This window comes from Diorhabda sublineata, chromosome X (genome assembly GCF_026230105.1).
Source record: "Diorhabda sublineata isolate icDioSubl1.1 chromosome X, icDioSubl1.1, whole genome shotgun sequence".
Classification (NCBI taxonomy): domain Eukaryota; kingdom Metazoa; phylum Arthropoda; class Insecta; order Coleoptera; family Chrysomelidae; genus Diorhabda; species Diorhabda sublineata.
This window is the reverse complement of record NC_079485.1, coordinates 6,720,617-6,747,188: the sequence shown is the minus strand read 5'-3', so window position 1 is coordinate 6,747,188 and position 26,572 is coordinate 6,720,617. Positions and strand designations below refer to the sequence as shown.

At 31.5% G+C, this 26,572-nt stretch overlaps 1 protein-coding gene across 1 annotated transcript in view; it reads left to right on the top strand.

Moving 5' to 3' along the window:
- The window catches only part of LOC130451662 (uncharacterized), a 63,375-nt gene extending 39,875 nt beyond the window's left edge, over positions 1-23,500 (top strand). The window contains exons 5-10 of the mRNA XM_056790819.1: positions 11,775-12,179; positions 13,586-13,797; positions 19,766-20,257; positions 20,434-20,605; positions 20,698-20,928; positions 23,148-23,500. Coding sequence (XP_056646797.1) covers positions 11,775-12,179; positions 13,586-13,797; positions 19,766-20,257; positions 20,434-20,605; positions 20,698-20,928; positions 23,148-23,351 — 1,716 coding nt within the window. The 3' untranslated portion in view covers positions 23,352-23,500. The remainder of the gene's footprint in view (positions 1-11,774; positions 12,180-13,585; positions 13,798-19,765; positions 20,258-20,433; positions 20,606-20,697; positions 20,929-23,147) is intronic.
- The last annotated feature ends 3,072 nt before the right edge of the window (positions 23,501-26,572 follow it).

Below are 26,572 nucleotides of genomic sequence, written 5' to 3'. Positions count from 1 at the left end.
CCCCTTAATGCAAACTATAAAATGATTAATCCAAATTCTAGTCTAGTTTATCCCCATAAACCAAATTGATTTGCGCCCCTTAATGCAAACTATAAAATGATTAATCCAAATTCTAGTCTAGTTTATCCCCATAAACCAAATTGATTTGCGCCCCTTAATGCAAACTATAAAATGATTAATCCAAATTCTAGTCTAGTTTATCCCCATAAACCAAATTGATTTGCGCCCCTTAATGCAAACTATAAAATGATTAATCCAAATTCTAGTCTAGTTTATCCCCATAAACCAAATTGATTTGCGCCCCTTAATGCAAACTATAAAATGATTAATCCAAATTCTAGTCTAGTTTATCCCCATAAACCAAATTGATTTGCGCCCCTTAATGCAAACTATAAAATGATTAATCCAAATTCTAGTCTAGTTTATCCCCATAAACCAAATTGATTTGCGCCCCTTAATGCAAACTATAAAATGATTAATCCAAATTCTAGTCTAGTTTATCCCCATAAACCAAATTGATTTGCGCCCCTTAATGCAAACTATAAAATGATTAATCCAAATTCTAGTCTAGTTTATCCCCATAAACTAAATTGATTTGCACCCCTTAATGCAAACTATAAAATGATTAATCCAAATTCTAGTCTAGTTTATCCCCATAAACTAAATTGATTTGCACCCCTTAATGCAAACTATAAAATGATTAATCCAAATTCTAGTCTAGTTTATCCCCATAAACTAAATTGATTTGCACCCCTTAATGCAAACTATAAAATGATTAATCCAAATTCTAGTCTAGTTTATCCCCATAAACCAAATTGATTTGCGCCCCTTAATGCAAACTATAAAATGATTAATCCAAATTCTAGTCTAGTTTATCCCCATAAACCAAATTGATTTGCGCCCCTTAATGCAAACTATAAAATGATTAATCCAAATTCTAGTCTAGTTTATCCCCATAAACCAAATTGATTTGCGCCCCTTAATGCAAACTATAAAATGATTAATCCAAATTCTAGTCTAGTTTATCCCCATAAACCAAATTGATTTGCGCCCCTTAATGCAAACTATAAAATGATTAATCCAAATTCTAGTCTAGTTTATCCCCATAAACCAAATTGATTTGCGCCCCTTAATGCAAACTATAAAATGATTAATCCAAATTCTAGTCTAGTTTATCCCCATAAACCAAATTGATTTGCGCCCCTTAATGCAAACTATAAAATGATTAATCCAAATTCTAGTCTAGTTTATCCCCATAAACCAAATTGATTTGCGCCCCTTAATGCAAACTATAAAATGATTAATCCAAATTCTAGTCTAGTTTATCCCCATAAACCAAATTGATTTGCGCCCCTTAATGCAAACTATAAAATGATTAATCCAAATTCTAGTCTAGTTTATCCCCATAAACTAAATTGATTTGCACCCCTTAATGCAAACTATAAAATGATTAATCCAAATTCTAGTCTAGTTTATCCCCATAAACTAAATTGATTTGCGCCCCTTAATGCAAACTATAAAATGATTAATCCAAATTCTAGTCTAGTTTATCCCCATAAACCAAATTGATTTGCGCCCCTTAATGCAAACTATAAAATGATTAATCCAAATTCTAGTCTAGTTTATCCCCATAAACCAAATTGATTTGCACCCCTTAATGCAAACTATAAAATGATTAATCCAAATTCTAGTCTAGTTTATCCCCATAAACCAAATTGATTTGCGCCCCTTAATGCAAACTATAAAATGATTAATCCAAATTCTAGTCTAGTTTATCCCCATAAACCAAATTGATTTGCGCCCCTTAATGCAAACTATAAAATGATTAATCCAAATTCTAGTCTAGTTTATCCCCATAAACCAAATTGATTTGCGCCCCTTAATGCAAACTATAAAATGATTAATCCAAATTCTAGTCTAGTTTATCCCCATAAACCAAATTGATTTGCGCCCCTTAATGCAAACTATAAAATGATTAATCCAAATTCTAGTCTAGTTTATCCCCATAAACTAAATTGATTTGCACCCCTTAATGCAAACTATAAAATGATTAATCCAAATTCTAGTCTAGTTTATCCCCATAAACCAAATTGATTTGCGCCCCTTAATGCAAACTATAAAATGATTAATCCAAATTCTAGTCTAGTTTATCCCCATAAACCAAATTGATTTGCGCCCCTTAATGCAAACTATAAAATGATTAATCCAAATTCTAGTCTAGTTTATCCCCATAAACCAAATTGATTTGCGCCCCTTAATGCAAACTATAAAATGATTAATCCAAATTCTAGTCTAGTTTATCCCCATAAACCAAATTGATTTGCGCCCCTTAATGCAAACTATAAAATGATTAATCCAAATTCTAGTCTAGTTTATCCCCATAAACCAAATTGATTTGCGCCCCTTAATGCAAACTATAAAATGATTAATCCAAATTCTAGTCTAGTTTATCCCCATAAACCAAATTGATTTGCACCCCTTAATGCAAACTATAAAATGATTAATCCAAATTCTAATCTAGTTTATCCCCATAAACCAAATTGATTTGCGCCCCTTAATGCAAACTATAAAATGATTAATCCAAATTCTAATCTAGTTTATCCCCATAAACCAAATTGATTTGCGCCCCTTAATGCAAACTATAAAATGATTAATCCAAATTCTAGTCTAGTTTATCCCCATAAACCAAATTGATTTGCGCCCCTTAATGCAAACTATAAAATGATTAATCCAAATTCTAGTCTAGTTTATCCCCATAAACCAAATTGATTTGCGCCCCTTAATGCAAACTATAAAATGATTAATCCAAATTCTAGTCTAGTTTATCCCCATAAACCAAATTGATTTGCGCCCCTTAATGCAAACTATAAAATGATTAATCCAAATTCTAGTCTAGTTTATCCCCATAAACCAAATTGATTTGCGCCCCTTAATGCAAACTATAAAATGATTAATCCAAATTCTAGTCTAGTTTATCCCCATAAACCAAATTGATTTGCGCCCCTTAATGCAAACTATAAAATGATTAATCCAAATTCTAGTCTAGTTTATCTCCATAAACCAAATTGATTTGCGCCCCTTAATGCAAACTATAAAATGATTAATCCAAATTCTAGTCTAGTTTATCCCCATAAACTAAATTGATTTGCACCCCTTAATGCAAACTATAAAATGATTAATCCAAATTCTAGTCTAGTTTATCCCCATAAACCAAATTGATTTGCACCCCTTAATGCAAACTATAAAATGATTAATCCAAATTCTAGTCTAGTTTATCCCCATAAACTAAATTGATTTGCACCCCTTAATGCAAACTATAAAATGATTAATCCAAATTCTAGTCTAGTTTATCCCCATAAACCAAATTGATTTGCACCCCTTAATGCAAACTATAAAATGATTAATCCAAATTCTAGTCTACTTTATCCCCATAAACCAAATTGATTTGCGCCCCTTAATGCAAACTATAAAATGATTAATCCAAATTCTAGTCTAGTTTATCCCCATAAACTAAATTGATTTGCACCCCTTAATGCAAACTATAAAATGATTAATCCAAATTCTAATCTAGTTTATCCCCATAAACCAAATTGATTTGCGCCCCTTAATGCAAACTATAAAATGATTAATCCAAATTCTAGTCTAGTTTATCCCCATAAACCAAATTGATTTGCGCCCCTTAATGCAAACTATAAAATGATTAATCCAAATTCTAGTCTAGTTTATCCCCATAAACCAAATTGATTTGCGCCCCTTAATGCAAACTATAAAATGATTAATCCAAATTCTAGTCTAGTTTATCCCCATAAACCAAATTGATTTGCGCCCCTTAATGCAAACTATAAAATGATTAATCCAAATTCTAGTCTAGTTTATCCCCATAAACCAAATTGATTTGCGCCCCTTAATGCAAACTATAAAATGATTAATCCAAATTCTAGTCTAGTTTATCCCCATAAACCAAATTGATTTGCGCCCCTTAATGCAAACTATAAAATGATTAATCCAAATTCTAGTCTAGTTTATCCCCATAAACCAAATTGATTTGCGCCCCTTAATGCAAACTATAAAATGATTAATCCAAATTCTAGTCTAGTTTATCCCCATAAACCAAATTGATTTGCGCCCCTTAATGCAAACTATAAAATGATTAATCCAAATTCTAGTCTAGTTTATCCCCATAAACCAAATTGATTTGCGCCCCTTAATGCAAACTATAAAATGATTAATCCAAATTCTAGTCTAGTTTATCCCCATAAACTAAATTGATTTGCACCCCTTAATGCAAACTATAAAATGATTAATCCAAATTCTAGTCTAGTTTATCCCCATAAACTAAATTGATTTGCACCCCTTAATGCAAACTATAAAATGATTAATCCAAATTCTAGTCTAGTTTATCCCCATAAACTAAATTGATTTGCACCCCTTAATGCAAACTATAAAATGATTAATCCAAATTCTAGTCTAGTTTATCCCCATAAACCAAATTGATTTGCGCCCCTTAATGCAAACTATAAAATGATTAATCCAAATTCTAGTCTAGTTTATCCCCATAAACCAAATTGATTTGCGCCCCTTAATGCAAACTATAAAATGATTAATCCAAATTCTAGTCTAGTTTATCCCCATAAACCAAATTGATTTGCGCCCCTTAATGCAAACTATAAAATGATTAATCCAAATTCTAGTCTAGTTTATCCCCATAAACCAAATTGATTTGCGCCCCTTAATGCAAACTATAAAATGATTAATCCAAATTCTAGTCTAGTTTATCCCCATAAACCAAATTGATTTGCGCCCCTTAATGCAAACTATAAAATGATTAATCCAAATTCTAGTCTAGTTTATCCCCATAAACCAAATTGATTTGCGCCCCTTAATGCAAACTATAAAATGATTAATCCAAATTCTAGTCTAGTTTATCCCCATAAACCAAATTGATTTGCGCCCCTTAATGCAAACTATAAAATGATTAATCCAAATTCTAGTCTAGTTTATCCCCATAAACCAAATTGATTTGCGCCCCTTAATGCAAACTATAAAATGATTAATCCAAATTCTAGTCTAGTTTATCCCCATAAACTAAATTGATTTGCACCCCTTAATGCAAACTATAAAATGATTAATCCAAATTCTAGTCTAGTTTATCCCCATAAACCAAATTGATTTGCGCCCCTTAATGCAAACTATAAAATGATTAATCCAAATTCTAGTCTAGTTTATCCCCATAAACTAAATTGATTTGCACCCCTTAATGCAAACTATAAAATGATTAATCCAAATTCTAGTCTACTTTATCCCCATAAACCAAATTGATTTGCGCCCCTTAATGCAAACTATAAAATGATTAATCCAAATTCTAGTCTAGTTTATCCCCATAAACCAAATTGATTTGCACCCCTTAATGCAAACTATAAAATGATTATGCTTTATAGTACAGTAAACTAAAAGGTTTTTTAAATTTTTAAAATAAGCGAAGAGCAATAATAATTGAAAAATTGTTTTAAGCTTATTTTAAAAGTTATTTCTAACTTTTTATTTTGTGCTTTTAATGCGTGTTTTTTTAGTTTTATTAACTATATATATTTATCAATTTTTAGTTTAATATGATATGAAAGCGTGTTTGGATTTTTTAAACTATATTCAATTAATTGATACCACCCTCGTATAATGGCTTCGGTGCTTATATACCTACATCTCCTCCAAAGTTGTATAGAGCCGTAAAGGTTAGATAAGTAAGGTTGTCCAAGTGCTTGATTTCCAACACGGAGATCAGAGGTTCGAATCTTTTATCGAACGAATTTTTCATTAAATCACCTGCATTTTAAAAAATACAGCTAATGACACCTTTGAAATCAACCTAATGAAAACATCCAACAGTTCGGATATCCAGCAGCATTTTTCTCATTTTGTTAGCCTCTCTATTGTGTCCATAATGTTCCTGTTCTTCGCACTTATCCATGTACAAATACAACCTTATTTCTTAATAGGTAGTGTTGACACTGTTGTAAATATTTATTTTAAGTATAATTGGGGAATGTTTAACAATGAGATAAATTAGCTTGACATCTTTGAAGCTTTTGTATGTATCAGAGAAAATTTGAGATAATTTGATTTGTATCTTTGTTAGACCCATTTACTTGATTGTCTTCTATATTATTAGCTTCTATACCAAAGAGACACCAGTGACTATACTTCATATCACTGTCAAATACAATCAGCATATCAATTTTCGTTTCAGAAACCAGCTCTTGCAAAAGAGCCTTTTACTTACGTAAAAAGCAAGGAATCTACGGAACGTGGATTCCAGGTGAGTTTTTGGTCTAGAATTATTTCTAGATACCTGGCGCCCTGCGAAAATAAGGTTGTATGATCGGTCGTTAACAATAATATAACTAACGTAACTTAATTTATTGGCTACCGTTATTCTTTTTAACACATATCAAAGAAATATACCAGCATTTTCAACAATCTATCATTCCCCCAAACTTAATCGCACCCCATAGGCATTGGAAGTTGAATATTAGATATAGAACTCTGTTCCGTACTACTTTGACATATTCAGTAGGTTCCCATATTATCATAAATTCGAAAATAATGTTCTATTATTTACGCTAATAAAAATTAAAATAGAGACATACAGTAATTGTAGAAGCTTAGAAACGATTTACATGATTTATTATAGATAATATCAAAATCTGATGCAAACTATAACGCGTTGACTTTGGTGCGAAACGAATAATACCATTGTTGTTATTAACTATACCAGCCTCGTGACAGTCAGATGAAAATCCCTGCTGGAACTTGTTTTTCTGAACTAGAAAAAAGTGAAATTGAACGTTTCTTAAGGAAGGGCCGAGTCGACAAAAACAGTTCGAAGAAAAGTTGTATTGATTATTGAAGAAATCTCGTTCAGTATAGACCAAACGGAGAAGATTTCAATAACTGAAAAAATAATTTTTTTCTTGAGAAATCAATACCTTAATATGTTGTAAAATAAATAATTGCGAGATGTGAATATTTTCAATAAAGAAAGGTCGGGTATGTGAGACACAAACTGTATTCATTTATCTTATTCCACAGTTGGGAAAAAAAACAAAAAAAAATATATTTAATGAAAATAGTGAATAATTGATAAAACTTGAAAAATTCCGGGAAAGTAAAAAATTTTTATCATTTACATTTACAGTAAACAGTTTAATACTTTGTATGACCTTCCCTGGCTTCTTTTGATGCTGTCGCTTGGGAGATTCATTATTAGAATCATTGTTAAGGTTTTGCTTTCCACAATGGTTGCAACTCATTAGCTAGTTGTGAAGTTTGGGAAGGCTGTGGAATTCGGTTCTACTGTCTGAGTATTTCAGCCCAAAATGCTCAATGCCTAGTCTTCGTAATACGAGCTTAAAATTCTCGAGTCTGGCTGGCTATGAAAAACTATGGAGCAACGGTGATCAAACTCATCAAAACTTGTTTTCTCTCTTTAAACAATATTTTTTTTAAATTTTGTTAATTGAAATAAGACATTTTTGAACAATGACGATGAAATTTGTTGCCCTGCTCAGCCTGCTGGTAAATTCATCACTGAAAAGGGTGAAACATTAAAAAAAACAGGTAGTGCTACTACAGTTATTCTCCTCAAATCAGATATGGTCAGATTTATTTCACATAATCGAAGTTCCGGGATCTTACTCGTCTGGAATATTAAATAAGTATATTTAATTTTTCGGAGAAATAATTTTCTTCCTTCATTTTGAAACTTACACATGAAATAAGTGTAAAAAAATCTACGTAAAAATAATATGTTATGTACTTTATTGGAAGTCGTTTCTGAAATGCTGATATTTGGGTTGCACTGATCATACGATAATTATTCTGGAAGTCATTTTACCTATTGGGTAGGTATGACTAATACAAATTTACTAAGCTTTAGGTATTCTTGTGTGACGAGTTTTTATATAGTGATTCATCGACGACCGAACTCATGGTTGGTTGCAATGTATCGTGATCCTTCGATCTTATAAAATTTCCATAGGTTCGCGAAATAATAGGACCTGTGCGTTTGAACGTACCAGTTTCAGTGAAAGGAAATTTAAAATTATCCCTTATAAATGCCCAATCGATATTTTCAATATTAACTCAATTTTTAATATAATAATATTTTTAAAAATGTCGGATATTTCTTTTGTTACTTACCTTTGGATCATAATTTTATGTGGTGTTTGCCTCAATTTCAATTTAAGTGTCTATGAAAATTGTGTATGTACTTAAAATTAAAAATTATGCTGTGGTTCTACAGGTTTCGACGACAGGTATGATATTAGTATAATAAATTTAGTTTTAATTAAAAGCTTTTCGTACGAGGGCGGTTTGACGGATTGACAATTCCGCTCCGTGCACTTGTACTTGACGATCTTCGAATAAAAATAGTAATCAAGTAAATATAGAGGGTGTCTCATAAATAATGTCAGTTTCCAATTTCCACTCTGTTTATTGAACAATCACACAAAAAGAAAGCATTAATATTCGAAGTATAACCCATCGTATTCCACGATTTTAACCCACTGCACATTTCTCCAATTAAACCCAATACATGCTAATCAGCTGTCCACTATATAACTCAGCATTGATAGCTATACCATATGGAATGTTTTCGAAGTACATTTAACCTTCATAAATTCCACCAGACACATAAGACTTTCCGCTTGAATCGACCTCTCTTTGCGAATAGTTCTGATAATTGTCCTTTGATTTTCTATGTTCTGATTGTTCAGATAGATCCATTTTCCATCACAAGTAGCCATGCGTCTAATAAAACGATCATTCACGGCAGGGCAAGAGAATATTTACACACCTCAAGTCAACGTTTTGCTTGAATCTCAGTTAATTCGTGTGGTACTATTCGACAACTTTTATAGATCTTAGCTAAGGATTTTAACTGGCGATGTATGGTATCTTTGAGGGTCCAAGGGTGTCCGATAATCGGCGAGTGCTGATATATCCTTAATATCCCACGCATATGGATGACCTGGGCGCGATCTTCAAGCGTCAAATATTCACTATTAAAACGATTAAACCAACGCTATGCCGTTTCTCTCAATAACTGTGTCTTCCTCTTGAATTTCACATATTTCCTTTATTGCCTCGGCTGCTTTAAACTTTTGTTTCCAATACAAATTTAGACAAAACGTTTCACGTTTCATTCACAATCCAATACTATTTAAAAGCGGCTACACTATTTTCATCTTCATTAACAAAACTTAATTTGCTTTTATGGAAATTAGGGGAAAATTAAAAGAATCCATTATACCAACTTATTCACAGCAACGCGTGGCTGTCCAGTTAGTTTAATTACGTAATAATAAGTTATGAAATTTAATCTAGGCTGATCAAAACAACATCTGAATTATAGCCTTCGAAATGGGTTCCTTTCGAGCCAATTCACACAATCCAACGCTTATTTCATTTTTTTATACTCTTGTAACTTTCACACAGCTGACACATGTGACATTACACTGTTTCGCCTCCCGAGTAACATGACCCACGAATTCCAGCCCATGGACAAAGCTATTTTCAAAGCTTTGGATCTTACTAACAAAACAAAAATTCCGCTAGGGGGATATATCCATTTAATCTCGAAACGATTTCTGATCTCGCTTTTGCTCAAAGTACTTTAACAGAATTACCAATTGAAGAGATTTTTTTAAATGAACAGCTACAAAAAACTTGAGAACAAACAGGGTTTTTGAAAATTAATAGCAGGAGACTAATTAATAACTTTGAAGATAGTTCACCACAACCAGGGCCCTCAGGATCATGTCAGCGAAAGAACTACCAACAAGGTTTCAAAGAAAATATACCTCCAAAGCTAGCAAAACAACAAAAACGAAAACCTGAGTAAATGTGGACCTCATTAATTAGCAATAGGGACAGTGCAAGCGATAACATATATTTGTATAGTGCCACGTTATCTGAAACATTTACATCAGTGGAAGAGAAACAAATGGTAAGTAAGGAGAATAATATTAACAATACGGAAGAAATAACTCGGGAAGAAGATGAAGTTTAACAAGGAATCCTAAAAAAGTGGTACAGTTGAAAAATAAACAAAGTAAGAAAGATTTTATAAAACAACAAGATGATGATGATAAATTACATGAAGAAATAGCAAAGAGACGACATGGAGCTGTGCTCAGTTTGCTTCATCTACGTTCAAGAGTAATGAGCAGGCCTTTCCAAAACTGTTAAAATTAAGTTTGTTTGTCCAGACTATCTATCAAGAATTGAACATTTTTACGGAACAAGCTCTACTTTTATTTAATGATTTATGTATATAATTTGCAAGATACCTTTTCAAATATTTGTATTGATCCACGATTTTATTCTGTTTCCTACCATATCGCGAAGTTGTAAGCAATGTTATAGTACAAAAAATATTTACTATTTTCTACAAACTTTACTAAGTATACTAGGAATGCATTTTGAAATTCGGTGCTTATCACCAGATTAAATTATGGTCAACATAGTCGATTTTTTTCTTCTGCATATAAATATCTGTTCAGCTATAGTATAATATCCATCGTACACTGTTGAAAATTTCTGTGGTAATTTCACCAAAAATATGTAGTAAGTATAGTAAATTTACCAAACAAAATAATTCAGTTTGAGAGAATCACAAAACGTTTTATAAAATTTACTAAACAGTTATATAAAATTTGATTAGAAATTTTACTATTTTATTTTCTAATTTTAGTAAAATATTTATCATAAGAATACTTAGTTAATTTGCAATGCATAGTTATAACTACACCATTCGATTAACTTGAACTTACAAAATATTTTTTTTAATTTAGTACGCAGTAAACAAAATATCTTTTTTATAATTTTACATTAAAACAGTATATCAAAATATTAAGTTTTGTGAATCTTCCAATTACTATCCAAGTGAGATTTGTACACAAAGATCGTAAAATTAAACCTCATCTTAGTTAATTTCTCAATTGTCAAAGAAAACTACTTAAATTGTATTATAATTTGAATTCGTAGTAATTTTTGCCAGCATATGTTGTGCAAAACACTGGCAATTTTACAAAACCAAATTTTTTGTATGGGTTAATTGCAAATGCTATAGACTTTGCATCCGTAGAAGTAACGATAGCCAGAAATTTTCTTTGTCGAATAATCTCGCACAATGAATAGTCGTTCTTTACGTGCCAGAATATACCGAGAGCATGTTTCTTCTTCTCAATCATGATGGCGTCTCTAATGTTATTTTCACATAAGTTTATTATATTAGTTTCAATTTGTTTTTATGTTTTCTAATGCCCTACCAAAGAGAAGTTTCTTGTTCTCTATGCATCAAGAAGTAATGGCATATTTCTTTACGAAAGCTGATCATGTGGTAACTGTGAGATGAAGAGGAAAAGTTAAATCATTTCACAGAATAAAAAATACGCCACAAAGCGGAGTTTTACCACCAAATAATTTCTTTTTACTACTACTAGTTGAAGATCGACTTTCATCCCCCAAGAAGCGGTTAATTCATCCAAAAAATGTATATACCTCAAAGGCTGACATTTTGAAAAGCAATAAAATATTTTTAATCAAAGGTATTTGTTTATTTTTCCTATTCATCATACACGAGTAGCAATCCTCGGAGTGAATATTATGAAATTATTTAAAATTTTGTTATATAAAATAATTTATACTTTTATTTCTATTTTTCATAATTGATTTTTTAACACAATTTTTTGAAATTATATTATGTATTTAAGATGTCTGCTGAAAATTCGTCCCTCTCATCGTTCACATCAGATGTCGATACATCACCCACAGAAGAATCACCTAAAATTAGAAGAATCATAGAATGTTACGAATCAGGAGGCACGACTTTTCTACATAACGGTCAAATTCCTTCAAATAGAGTTGATAATTTGAGAAATTCACTTCAACAAACATTGGATAACACTTTTAACAATATCAATGCAGTGAGAGATTCGGATTCCGAGAATTATGAGAATGAAAAAGTATCTGAAATTATTAGAAAATTTGAAACATATCGGCAAGCTATGCCAAAGTATTGTACTACTAAAATTAGTAAGGATTCTCTATTTTATTGTTGTCTAATTATAGAAAAAGGAAAGGATATAGCAAGGATTAAATTCAAATACCCGTCCAATGTAAGTTAATTTTTTGTATTATTATTAGATTAGGTACTTTCATATTACAGCGAATTCCGATATTTCTGGTTTAACTGTATTAACTAGGATGGTCCCAGAAGTACCTGGTCTCTCAAAGAATACACGAAAATTTTGGAAATATATTTATTTTTCAACGTAATATCCTTTTAGCTCCATACACTTTTCCCAGTGATGTTCAATAAATTCGATACCATTTTTATTAAAAGAATCGTCAAGCTGCCCAAATAGCCATTAACGGCCAACATCAACTCTTTATTGTTGGAAAATCTTTTACCACTGAACCATTTTTTCAAGTCTTGAAACAGAAAATACTTCGGAGGTCTAAATCAGGTAGCAATTCAAACTTTAATTCATTAATTTTGGCCATTGCAATAACAGATTTGTGAGCTGGTGTATTGTCTTGATGAAACAACACTTTCTCCTAAGCCAAATGGGGTCGTGTTTACTTGATGTCTTCGCTCAAACGTTGCCATAAGTTCGCATAATACTGACCGTTGAGAGTTTTTCCTTTTTTAACATAGTCAATGAACTATGATTATCAAACGCGCATCCCAAAAAACCGACGCTATTACCTTGCCTGCAGATGAAACTATCTTTCCCTTATTTGGAGTCGGTTCTCCCTTTTCTAGTCAATTGTTTAGATTGTTCTTTTGTTTCGGGTGTGAAGTGATGGACGCACGTTTCATCCATGGTTATGAAACAGCGCAAAAATTCGGCTTTATTAAAACATTGCCAAACACTCGATGGAAACATCTTCATGACGCTGTTTTTGTTCCATTGTGAGCCAACGCGGCACCCATCTTGCGCACAGCTTTCTCATATCTAAATTTTCTGTTAATATGCGATGTACCGCACTTTTTGAAATGCCTACTATGTCTGCTAGCTCGCGCACTTTTAGTCGACGATCATCAAGTACCGTTTTGTGGATCTTCTTAAACATTATTTCTGGAGTCTTCATATTATATGGTCGACCACTGCGATGCTGGTCTTCGCAGGTCGTACGACATCGTTTAAACTCTGCTACTCAATATTTTACTGTTGATAACGATAGTAGCAGTCTCACCTAGAGTAGAGTAGAATCTAGCTTTTATATTGGTTGGGCTAATGCCTTTCAAATAAAAGTGTTGTATCACATTAGGATGACCAATTTCATCGATGTTTACAAATTCACTAAAAACGTTCACTAGTGATAGCTGCCAAACAAATATTAAACAACGTGGCGTCTTCAAACTTGAAACATATGATGTATAGATTGTGTACTTTCTAATACAGTGGTATTTTTCAAGCAACTACCGCCATCTCTAGGTAAAGCCAGGCGCTTCCGCTTCTGGGAACATCTTTGTAATTTCATTAACTATTCGAACAAATTTTTCTGTTCATTTTAGGCTGTTATCCCTCAAAATATTGAACATCTATGTTTTCCCGAAAGTGACAGCATACCCTTAGATATGTCAGATCTTTCACAAAATTATTCACTACTCATTACCGATGACAAAGGGGAACGTACATATGGCTACTGCAGAAGAGTTCTCCCAGAAGGTTCCAATTGTTGTTTGCCATTGACGTACTGCATTCTAAGTAAATATAGAGCTCCAAGGTAAATTTTTTTTTCATATTTTGGTAATATGATAAAACTTAATACACTAATTCTAATAGTAACGGTAATAAGTAAAAATTAATATTATATCGACGTGAAAATAAATAAACCATTAAATAGTTTGCTTTGGGTAATTCAACAGTTAAAGATGAATAAGTGGACTCACAATTCTTCATAAACAAAACGACCAATCAGATATTTAGTAAACATATTATGTTTTCTAATGAAACCATAGTTTACCTCAATGGCTCGACCAACCGTCTAAATAGTAGATACCAAAGAAGGATAATCTTCACTGGATGACTGCAGGTCATATTTAACATACGAAAATTAATATCCGGGTGGGAATAATTAGTGACACAATTGTTAGTCATTAGTTTTTCAAATAAAATCTTATAGATTAATGTAACTTATGTCTCCAAACTCGAACAATCTTAAATTTAAAAAAACTTCTAGTAACTGGTTAGAACAAGATGGTACACCTACGCATGATGCACGTGAAGTTTGCGTTAGATGACCATCCCGATTTCACACTTCTACTTTAGATTTTTTTCGATATTCAAAATCAAAGGTTCATATAGATAAACTGAAAAATCTACAAGAATTGCAAGACCGAATTAGACACGAAGTTGTTCGTATTGTGCAAGAAGAAAGTGTTCGTCAATTTGTTCATTGTCAAGACACCCGTAGATGACATTTTGAGCATTTAATTTAGCTGAAAAGTGTTTTATATTAATTAATTAATAATGATTATTTCCTCTGTACAAGCATTAGTTAAGTATGATATTGCTTATTACATTATTAAAAGACCTTTTAGATGAGGTATTACCAAACCCACATTTCAATTAAAAAAAACACCGATTACATTAAATAATGAATTTGTTCCATAATTTAGCCGCTCGCTATATAAGAGGTGTGTGAAAATCTTCCCACCCCAATATGAAAATGTCCCCACTCACGTTGGGAAATATATTTACGCATGCGTTGAGAGCAGCGATTTTGGGCGCTTGGTTTCTAACAATCATGTGAATCGTTGTAAGGATTTTTCTATAAGTGAAAAAATTCGTTCCTTTATAAGCTTGACTGACGACATGCTTTTGGAACGGTAAAAACTGCGACAACCAGCGATATCATCAAAAAATTTCACTAGTCGATTATAGGGTCAAGGTTAGAGGCATATCATTCAGCCATATTGACATGGTTTAAGCAAAATGAGTCGGATTTTTTACATCGATTCATAACTGTAGATGAAAAGTGGATCCACTACTACACTCTGGAAACCAAATAAAAAACTCATTGGATTGTAAAGGAAGAACCTACTCCGAAAAAGGCAAAGACATTTGTATCAGCTGGAAAAGTGATAGCGACCGTTTTTTGGGATAGTCATAGAATTGCCTTCATCGACTATCTTCAAACAGATGAAACAATAACAGGGGAGTATCTCGCATCATTGCCTGAAAAACTAGGGGGAGAAATTGCAAAAACCGACTGCATTTAAAGAAAAAGAAAGTGCTTTACTGCCAGGACAACGCACCTTCCCACATTTCGGTGATTGCAATGGCTAAAAGTGACAAATCGCACTTCGAATTGATTTATCACCCACCAGATCTGACCACAAGCGACTCTTTCCTAGCAACTATTATTTGGCAGGCTTAAACATGTGAGAGCATCGGTGGACTAAGGAAGCGTTACACTTAGAAAAGGAGGGGACTATAAGAAAAAAAGAAAATGATTATGAAAGAATGTCTTGTTTCTTTAGGTCGGAAACTTTTCAGAAAACCCTCGTAATTAATATCATTGAAAATAAATTGAACAATTATAAAAAGAAAACATAGTATCGAATCGATTTAAGATACGAATGAATAATTAAGATAACAATAACTTCTAAACAAATGAGTTCATAATTCATAATTATATTTTTACACACATCCTCTCCTCTTTAGTGACAAATTCAATGTATGAAATGAAGTGTTTAATAAATAGTTATAATTTAGAAAAGTAAAAAATCGAACAGTGATGGTTCTCCATTATTAAAACATAGCTAGAATGAGACAAATCAGGATGCGACTAATAATTCGCTAGCTTCGGGGAAAATGATCATTCCTTTCCAGTCATCAATTCAAATCTGACATGGGAGTGCCAAAGAAATAAGAGAAATAGCAGCTTATCTCAAGATAATGCAGGAATCAGAGGAAATGTATTCACCAGAAAATTTGTGGCATAAAGAAATTATTTTTTTAAAATAGAAGGAAGAAACCAAAAAATCGTGCTGGAGACTCAAAAAATTTCCTTCTTAAGGATCTAAGAAGTATTTGGATTTTAGCAAAAACAAACTACACCCCCTCACTTACTTCCTTACAGAACAATGTATCATCATAAAGCATGAGATTAGGAATAACAACTGTCGTGGTATTATTAGCATACTTATGCAAAAAATTTTCCACGGAGACCACAGCAAATAAATGTTCTATCATCATTCATTTTGAATGTAACATTATACTTATTGACACTACCTAAAGGTCACTTGACATGGATCAAGGCGCAATATGCAATAGAAGCATCCGCAGATGAAGCTCGACTGATTGATTCATGCAAGATCTCTTGATGTTCAGTTTGATGCCATTTTTATTCCACGCCAGTTATATTTCCACGAAGAAAAGTCTAGTTACTTTTAGATTAACAACCAACTATATGTCAATTAGCTAATCGATTAAAGCGCTTTTGTAAAACTAACTTGCTCGCCTCGAATCTATTTGGTGCTGGTATTTATGTACTTTTAAATCTGGATGATTGGTAACTACTTTGCAAGAAGTTGCATGTTGCCTTGCTCTTATGTTAAACAGTTTTAACAAATTATATATTACCTCAAATATTACACCTTATGAAAATCAGGGTTTCTCTGGAAGAATTCTGGAATTTGGCCCTCTGTTCTGGAAGTTCATTTTTTGTCCTGAATTTATAATATTTGGAACTTCAATTCCTCTATTAAAATTTTAGGATTTACAGTTGTTCTAATTGCAAAATTATTTCATAATATCTTACCCCTTAGGTGCCCAACAGAATTAAAACAGTTTGTTTTACAAATCAGGTTTTATTTCAAACATAGTTTATAAAAAAGGCTGAGCATAATTCTGTTGCTGTAATGGTTTATAGTTTGCAGCATTAAATTAATTTCTATTAGAGCAGAAGATTGCTTAACCTTAAGCATATACAGAATTTCAATTCTTAACAAAAAACTATGAGACTGTTCCAATTTTTATTTGCTTAAATACTTTTATGGTTAGTATTTTCTTTTTTACATAACAATAAAAAATTGATGATATAATTATTTTATAATAATAAATGCTAATTATGAAGAGATCAAAATTAGAACGAATATTGAAAAACACCTTGGAAAAGTTTCTAATTCGTAAACTTATTAGATTAAAATTCTGAGACTTCATAAACAAAGTTAACTTTTGAAAGGTTATGTCAGATTTTAAAAACTTATATTTAATTGTTTTTTATATAAAATAAAAAAAATTAACAAAATAATGACTTTCTCATTCTGGCATTACTGTACTACCACAATTGTCTAATATAAAAGTTGATGTTATTGTTGTTTTTAGGGTGGGTTCAATAAGGCTTATAGTAATATCAAAGAAATGACTCTCCTCTCAATAAATCAGCTAAAAGTGGACAAGAATATTTAAATGTAACAATCGATAAAATTTCTAGTTATCATGAAGCCATAAATACAATTGTATAATTAATTGATGTCATTTATTCTGTCGTCTATTATTCTTGATCAAATGTTGAAAAATATTTAAAAATGGTAAAATATTTGATATTAAATCCTTGTTCTTATACGGCTTATCATAATTGAGAATTTTTTAAAAAATTAAACCACATTTATCAATATGTGTACCAATAAAATAATTAAATTAAAAGTAATAAACTTGGAATTTTAATTGGTTTAGGAGTGGAAATCATCATTTTGTGCTGGAAATATCATGGAATTGTTCTAGATTTTTTTTTCAAAAAACCTGTGAGAACCCTGCAAATGATGCACGCTCAGAAAACCCTATTACTAATTAAAATTGTTACAAGTATGTCGCTCTGCGGTTGTGTTTATTATTTATACTAAACATGCACATTTTTAGATAATATTGTATTTTTATCAACGTTTTCAATGTAATTAGCAATATCCGCACAACTGATTATGTTGTCCTTATATTCCATAATGCATAAATCACGAAATCAAGACGTGAGTGATTGAATATTGAAAATCTGCATTTTCGAATTAAGTTATAAAAAATCACAATTCTCCTCTTAAGGTTGAGCATATATTGATTTTGAGAACATGGAATGTAATAACGAGTTTATTATTTGAGGTTCATACCAAGAAATATACACAAAGTTGAAAACGCATGGAAAACTGTTCCATTTCATTATTATTAATTCATTATTTATTGAATAGTTAAAGGAAACTATGACATATTTTCAATAGACATCAAATTACATATAATTCAAATGCTTGGTAATTGTACAAAATAACAATGTCTGTAGATTATATAGAAAGCTTTTAGACGATTTCGATAAAATTCTTGTTTATTGGACTGGCAGTGCCACACTAGTTTAGGATGAAAGTACCACCATACTTTGCACATAAAATTCAAAATTCCTAGGTGTCTTCAAAACGGAGTAAGCCATGATAGAAGTTGAGGTTTATGAATTATGATTCATATTGAATGTGTATGTTGTAATTTTTAATTTGGTTAAAAATTTATGAATATGTAAAAATATCTAAAAATATGTAATTAAGATTGACATAACTGTTAAACAATACACATATTGGTTTGTAACCACTGACTAGTTTCGACTGTATTACGTCTCATCAGAGTGGCATAAGAAACTGAAGACAACGTAATAGAGCGCATCTATTTGGTTCTTGTAGTTGAACATTTCCTATCCTGACTTCCACCTTAATTCAATTACGTAAGATTTTAAGTGTGTAGTAATTAGAGTTACCGCGATTTGCCAACGCACACTGATTCAAGACCAAATTTTAATACCAACTTAGATGTCGAAACATCAAAAAAGAAACTGCTGGTCTCAGCAACGAGTCAAAAAGTCCTCACAAGCCAATGAAATTGTGATGAGCTGTGATCAACTGTAAACATTATTTATAACTGTATATTTTTTTCCATTTTCTTTGAAGAATTCGGTCTCCCTGTAATGATATTCTAAGAGCCGATTAAAAAGTGATATTGTGTTTATTTAATTTTTGTAACGTCTCCTGATAAAATTTTACTGGTCTGGAAGACGTTTATTTATAATTAGGACAATTTTTTAACCTATAATTAGATCTATTTTATGTTTGTATAATATACTTCTTTTTTCCATTTACTTATCTAAATTTCTGTTTTATGTTGAAATTTAACACAATTGGAATAGAACTAAATGTAGGATATCAATTGTCAACCAATTTTATAAAATCTCACTCACTATTAATGTTTTTTGCAACCCAGTTATAGAAAATATTCTTCAAATCCATCAACATTTATGATAGTCTTCAGTCATTTTTTATTCAAATATTAATGCGCCATCAACAAATCCTTTTTTGCTACCAATCCGATTAGTTATATATAGTTGACTTTTACTTAAAGGTAATTTTTTTCCAATTGGTTATCCTTTTGATCAAAGCTTTATAAATTTTGCCATATTTTACCAACGATATATCCTTCGATGGGCCAATTACATAATTCCATTCAGACGTTATTTTGTCAAAGGTATTTCTGTTTTAAGTAAAGTTCATAATTTATGGCCTCGTATGCAAGTCACATTTCGATGTTATTCCATCAATCACATTTTTACTTCTATGAATTTGAATTTCATTCTGTTAACAACTACCGGAAAGTTACTAAACATTTTAACAATAATATCGTAAAATTTAAAAATCTCGAGAGTAATTATGTATTATTTGCAGATTTTATCGCAAAATTTTGTACGAATTAGAATCAAGACATGGAATTCAAACCAAGTATAGAGATGAATTGATTAGTCAGTTCTATAATCAAAAATTTCCAAAACCGGGCGAATCTATAAAAATAAATCTCACTAATATAGAACCAAATATTTACAAGACTGATGATAAAGAAAATAGTATTAAAGATATAGAAGAATCAGTTGATGTCGGTTCTTTCGTTCCAGTAAATAGGACAGGTGATTTTATACCAGGAAAGAATCATCCGGAACAAATTTTTGTTAATAAAACTGATATTAAAACTAATTGTACAATACCAAGTTATATAGTACAAAGTAAAGAAAAAAACGAACTCATTTTAACACTACATCCTGATACTAGATTTGAGGATTCTGATCTGAAAAAGTTACATCAGTTGCCTCCAGATATTTTATTGAAGATATTTTCTTCAATGTTACTAGAAAGGAAAGTCGTTCTTATCAGTTCTATGATAAGGTGAGCATTTTAAAATAATTAATGAATTAGTATCTCAGATCATGAGCCAACTGTTCTTATCATAGTTTCCCTCTTAATACCTTCTTACCACTACTTTTGGAAAATATAGATTTATACCACTGATAATAACAATACATCTGATTTATTTTTGACTAACAAGCTTCCGTTTATTCTAGCAATCTTTCTTCGTGTATAGATTCCCTTCAAAGTATACTCTATCCTTTTACATGGCATCACACTTGTATACCAGTACTACCTGAGCCGTTATGGGATATTGTTGAAAGTCCAACTCCAGTACTTTGTGGAGTACTATCCAATGCTGTGACTAAAAATTACCAAATTGAGAATGTAAGTTTTTAACATCCTTTCCAGATTTTTTATTACACTCCTAAATATTCAAAAGTAAGCCAAAATTGGAAAATAACTTTAAATTGTTTTAGGGCATTGTGGTAGATTTAGATTCAATGACCATTCAAAGAGAAGAAGGCGATGAAAATAAAATTTTAGCACAAAGTATGAAAAAAGTATGGAAGAGAAGTCTTGATTTAGCAAATAAAGCAGCAACTTCTTTAGAATATGTTCATTCTGTTTATTTGAGTGACGCATACCTACAAGTGTTTATAATGTGCTTTAAAGATTACAAAAAATATTTTGAGGATGGAGTCTTTCATGTAAGTCTATAAACCACTAAAAAGTGACTAAAGCGGAAAAACAGACGATGTTTGTGTCTTAACAAAAGAATCAGTTTTTACAATTAACGCAATAAACATTTCACAATGCGTTAATTAATTAGTGGAATCATGAAAAACATGTATGCAACATACACATTAAACAATCAAAAAATAATAAGTAACAGGTGATATTTTTATTTTAAAAGAATTCAGATTGAAATCTCCACTGGTAAAATAATGTTAGTATACCATTATTGCCCAAACCTGTAGGACGTTGTAGTAGTTAAAAATAACTATTCATATAGTTCAGCATTCTCTTTGACCTTTGATATATCAAACTCAACTAGCGATTTTCGATTTACGAGGGTTTTCTGAAAAGGTACCTCAACCTAAAGATGACAGCACTTAGCAATAGAAGTACGGAAATATATTTGCGTTTCTGTTGAAAGATTCTCACTTACATTTTCGCCATTTTGAACGCTTAGCTTCTGTTTGACCATTGTAGAAATGAATTGTAAAGATTTTTCTGAAAATTGAGTATTGAGCTTTCATTAAATATTTATTCTTGAAAGATAATACGTATACGCACCATCATTTACGACCGTAAAATTTTCAGTAGTTGGATTCAAACGTGGTCGTATCAGCTTGACTGACGACAAGCGTTCAGTTTGGCGAAAAACTGCGATAACAAACGACATTATGGAAAAAGTTCACCAAATGGTACTGGACGACTATCGAATTAATATTAGAGAGATAGAAGAGGCTATAAGCATATCATTTGCCATACACTAACTGAAGAATTATTTAGCTGCACGTTGATTGCAGCGTTTGCTCTTTTTGGACCAAATGCGCATTCGAATGAACATTTCCCAGGCCTTATTGACATGGTTTAGGCAACATCAGTCGGATTTTTTACGTCGATGCGTAAATGTAGATTGAATCTGGGTCCACCACTACACTCTGGAACCGAAAAAAAGTCAAAGCAGTGGATCACAAAAGGCAAAAATCGTTTTATCGGTCAGAAAAGTGATGGCGACCGTTTTTTGGGATAGTCAGGGGATTCCTGTAAAAAGCCAACGGTATTTGAAGAAAAGAAAGTGCTTTTCCATCAGGATAACGCATCTTCTCATACTTCGGTGATTATCAAGTCGAATATTCACGAATTCACTTCATATTGGATGACCACCTACTGTATTCACCACTATACTGTATAGTTGGTCCAAACTTCAAATTTTCACTAGCTTTAAAGATAGACTAATTAGACGAGGACGTTATCGCAAACGTATACGTCTATTTTGAGTAGAAAGACGGCAACTATGATTTGGGAGGGTTGAAAAGGTTAGATTAGATTAGAGCACCGCTGGACTAAGTGAAGTATATATACTTAAAAGGAGACTTATGTTGAAAAATAAAAATTATTATGAAAAATAATGTCTTGTTTATTTTTTAGGTCGGAAACTTTTCAGACAACTCTGGTAGTGGTGATTACCTACTATAAACTAATATTCTAGTGCGCAGTTAAAACAGACTTTTCCTTTAACTAAAACTGCGGTTAACAAATGTTTTGGTTGGCCTGTCGAAACATTTCATTCTCGCATATAGATAGCAAGTAGAGAAACTGTTAATTTTCCTAGAAAACTATTTAAATGCCATATATACATCTCTAGAGTGAAATGATTTATTATACGCACACAAAACAATTAACAGTGCAAAAGTTAAGGCTGGCAGTTATCACTTATAGAATCATCTGTAAAAATGAAAAGACGTATACATTTTTTATAAACAATGTTACTTCATATACTCTGAAACTTGAAAACGTCTTCATTTCCTCATTTCAAAGATATTAAATCATAATTTTAGTATTTAAAAAGTTATATCATGCAAACCGTAACAAATTCAGCACTCTATATAATTTAAAAAGAGCTGAAAGTACAGTGAAGTGTTGCTGCAATACTTTCAATTAATTGTCAAAATTAAAAAACATTATATTTAACTGATTACAGGATCTCAAATCTAGTTTTATCAAGTTTTTTAATAGAGCAGTATTTTTTTGTTATTTAATTCTATAATAACTTCTTTTTGTACTTGATGTTCCATTAATTTTAAAGTCTAAAGACGAGAAAATCCCCATAAGAACTCACATATTGATTTGAAAAATAAAAGTGCCAATATTCAGATCCGTAATCTCATGATAATAACATAAATATATTTTATTTCAGAAAGAAGAATTCATCAAAAATGGAAAAACGAAGGGAATCAGAAAATTTTTGAATATGTTCACAGAAACTTATATGTTCCTTGCTTTTATTGACACTGTTCTTAATACTCCCGAGAATCTTACGGAGTTTGATAAGAAAATAGAAATGTACGGATCTGAGGATTCAAATGTTATATTAGATAAACTTTTAGAATGGAATAAATAGTTTATACAAACACATGTTTGTATTGTTATGTTTATGTTAAATGTAATAGTTATAAAAATTGATATTTTTGTATGTATTTTTAATAAATGCTCTTTTCTAAAATTGAATCCTTCACTTTTGAAGTAATAATAAACGTTCAATCTAAATCACATATGCCATTTAGAAGTCAAATACATGCGATACATTGCTGAAAAATTAGGAAAATTAGAAAGAAGATAATGAAAACATTGAAAACCTAAATCCAGTGACGTAGGCAATATGACAAATGACTTCATTATTTTGACTTTTACGAGCGTTACACTTGTATGGTTGATCTCATTAAGTGGCCATTGTAACCACCTTCAAAGTCGACGAACTTTGAAACAAATAAATGCTTCGGTAATGCAACTTCTCCTACATATATGTTAATACACGCTATGCTTCTTCTAAAACTGATCTGTGTATAGAAGTTTTCTTATTGCACTTACTCATCTCTAATGCTGGTTATACCTTTCCCTATTTCTGCAATAATAAATCGAAATCGAGCTATGAATTCCTCCCCATTCCATTTAAAAAAATGATTTACTTTGTTTCTAAAATTCCGTGGAATTCTTAGAAATGGTGCTACTTATGGTAACTCTATAAAATCTTCGTCGTCGGTGAATTCCAATTTTTGAACATCTCTTTGTAAATCCATTTTGACAATTATTATTTTAGAACTTATGATTACTTATGGCAGGGTTAACCTGATCTTGATCTGGAAGTTTGGAAACTAACCCGGATCACGGTCATTGTTGTTCGGGAACTGATCGAATTAATCGGGCCGAAGTCACCAGGGAGTAAATGCGAGCAGCTGCCGGGTTGTTTCATTTGTTTACAGTTTTTTTTAACTTTAAAAGTTACTTGTTCTCCTTAAACGACTGTCTACTATTTGTTCTCATGAGCAGCGTCATTGATAGTTTACTGAGATTTGCGGTTTTTATACTTTTTAACTTATTAATATGCTTTTCAGCTTATTAATATTAAACTTTAATGCAAAATTCATGGGTAAATAATTGATAACTACTAAATAACAATTATTAAACATCTACTATTATTCAACTAAATAAATATCAAGGAAGAATTAACGGACAAAAAATTACCAAACATTAAAAGTTATTCGTTCTTATTTAACTGAAATTCTAAGACATAAGTTACATCCACAACAACATGCCACATTGACATCAGGAGCAAAAATTTAAGCATTCATAATACCTACATCATAAACTAGTTTTACATATCAGATTACGTATTAACTACTTTTATTCATAACAATTAATTACTTATCGAAATAATAACAATCATTATCAGGTTAATACAATTTGGCACCGTTAAACTGCATTGGGCATGCACTTGTCCATCTCTTGATCACAACGCCGCCTTGGCGGCCACAGAGTGAGATAATTTAGAGCCCGTGAAATAAATTGTTTCCCTCGTTTCCTGTATAAAACACTGTGTTCGGCACTACGTATATTTATTTCAGTCTATGTTTCTAAAATGTTCATTCACCTGTTGCAACATTTGAAACTGTTTTATTTCCACATTTGTGGTATTTGTTAAATTTGTACTAATCTAATTAATTGTATGTTTTAAATTAACATAAGAAACGAATTGAATTTTATTAAACACACTAGAATATGAAGAAAGAAACTCCATATAATTTCCTATAAGCATTATAAAAGAAAAGTTGACACAACAATGAAAAAAAATCAAAAATATTATATGCTTAGTTTGTACAATAACATTAAATACAAATAAGCAATTGAGGGCTACTGTCTTGATGCTCACCAGTTGGAACTGTTGTAAGTAAAATATATCTCAATTTGTTATTACGCTTATGAAAAGAGTTCAAAAATAAATAATTTCCTGATAGCGTAAGACTGCAGTTGTTTGGAAAAAGACTTCTGAACGGTATAAATTTTGTTAACCTAAGAATAATAGTTAATATTATTTCTAAGAGTAATAAATTGTTATAAATAAATGTAGTTAATAAGTAAAAGTTGTTTATGATGTAAGTATCCATCCCTAGATAGTAGCGCCGCGCCATGGATATTTCAAATGCATAAAACCCGGACAACACGAGAACCACGCCGTTTTGTAGAAATTGGTTCGTTTATGGTTTCAATATCGTTGTGGTCGCGGCGAGAATGTCACTCATGATATCATGACTAACGTTCACAACGACCCTTGTCAAGAGATGGGTCGAAGTGAACGTTGAAATAATTAGAGTTTTCAAAACTCAAGCAACGAAGATTGCAACCATGAGAATATCTTATTTGATGCGGTTTGGAATATTATAAGTACTTCTGAAGAATTCTTGTGATGCATCACCAAATATTTCACTATCGCTGCAGAAGATATTTTTGTTTTAGTTTATTTTAAATTTAATAACTTACAAATTATAACATAACCGCTTTCGCTTTATTTTTTATCTTTTGCATTCTTTAATATTTATCTCAACGTCAAAACGCCTAGTAATACACTTGGGTTTACGATTATAACGCTCTTAAATAAGTGGAACGGGAAGATCCTGGTCATGAACGTTATTATCGTGAGTGCCTAGTGGAATGCACCCATGGATAAACTTAATTGAATCTTACAGTGACATTTAACATGACACCTCAATCTACATCAGCTCCTCTAGCGACAAATGCAAAGGTGGTAGCCCTACGTTACGGTGCCGACAATATTCATTTTCTCTCTCGTTCGAGACACTTTAACTATACTGCGCATGCTTGAGAATGCGCAGAACCGAGCTGGAACCTTGCAGGATAGAAAAATCGTTGCCATTCTATCTTTCTTAGTCGGAACGGCTTCCACTTATAGAAACTGTCCTTATAGAAGTATTACATATATGTTCCATATCAGCCATGGAGTGAACTATGTCAAAAATGCATCTACGGCTTAGCATAACATAAGGTAACATAACTATGGGCATAGGACATAATAAGGAAAGCATAGATTATCGAATGATTCCTTTCCTATATATAAGTAAATGCTAAGAGCCCCAAATACAGCCGAAAGCTTTAAAGACTATCCCATTTATAGAAACCACTTCAAATGCCACACTCTACTCGTCGATAATACAATAAAATTTGAAAAAAATTCATAAGTAATAACGGAAAGATATAGGCATAAAAATGCAATCTACTGGTTGCCTGAGATAAAATCACAATTATCCTTATGTAAGTAAGATATTGTAG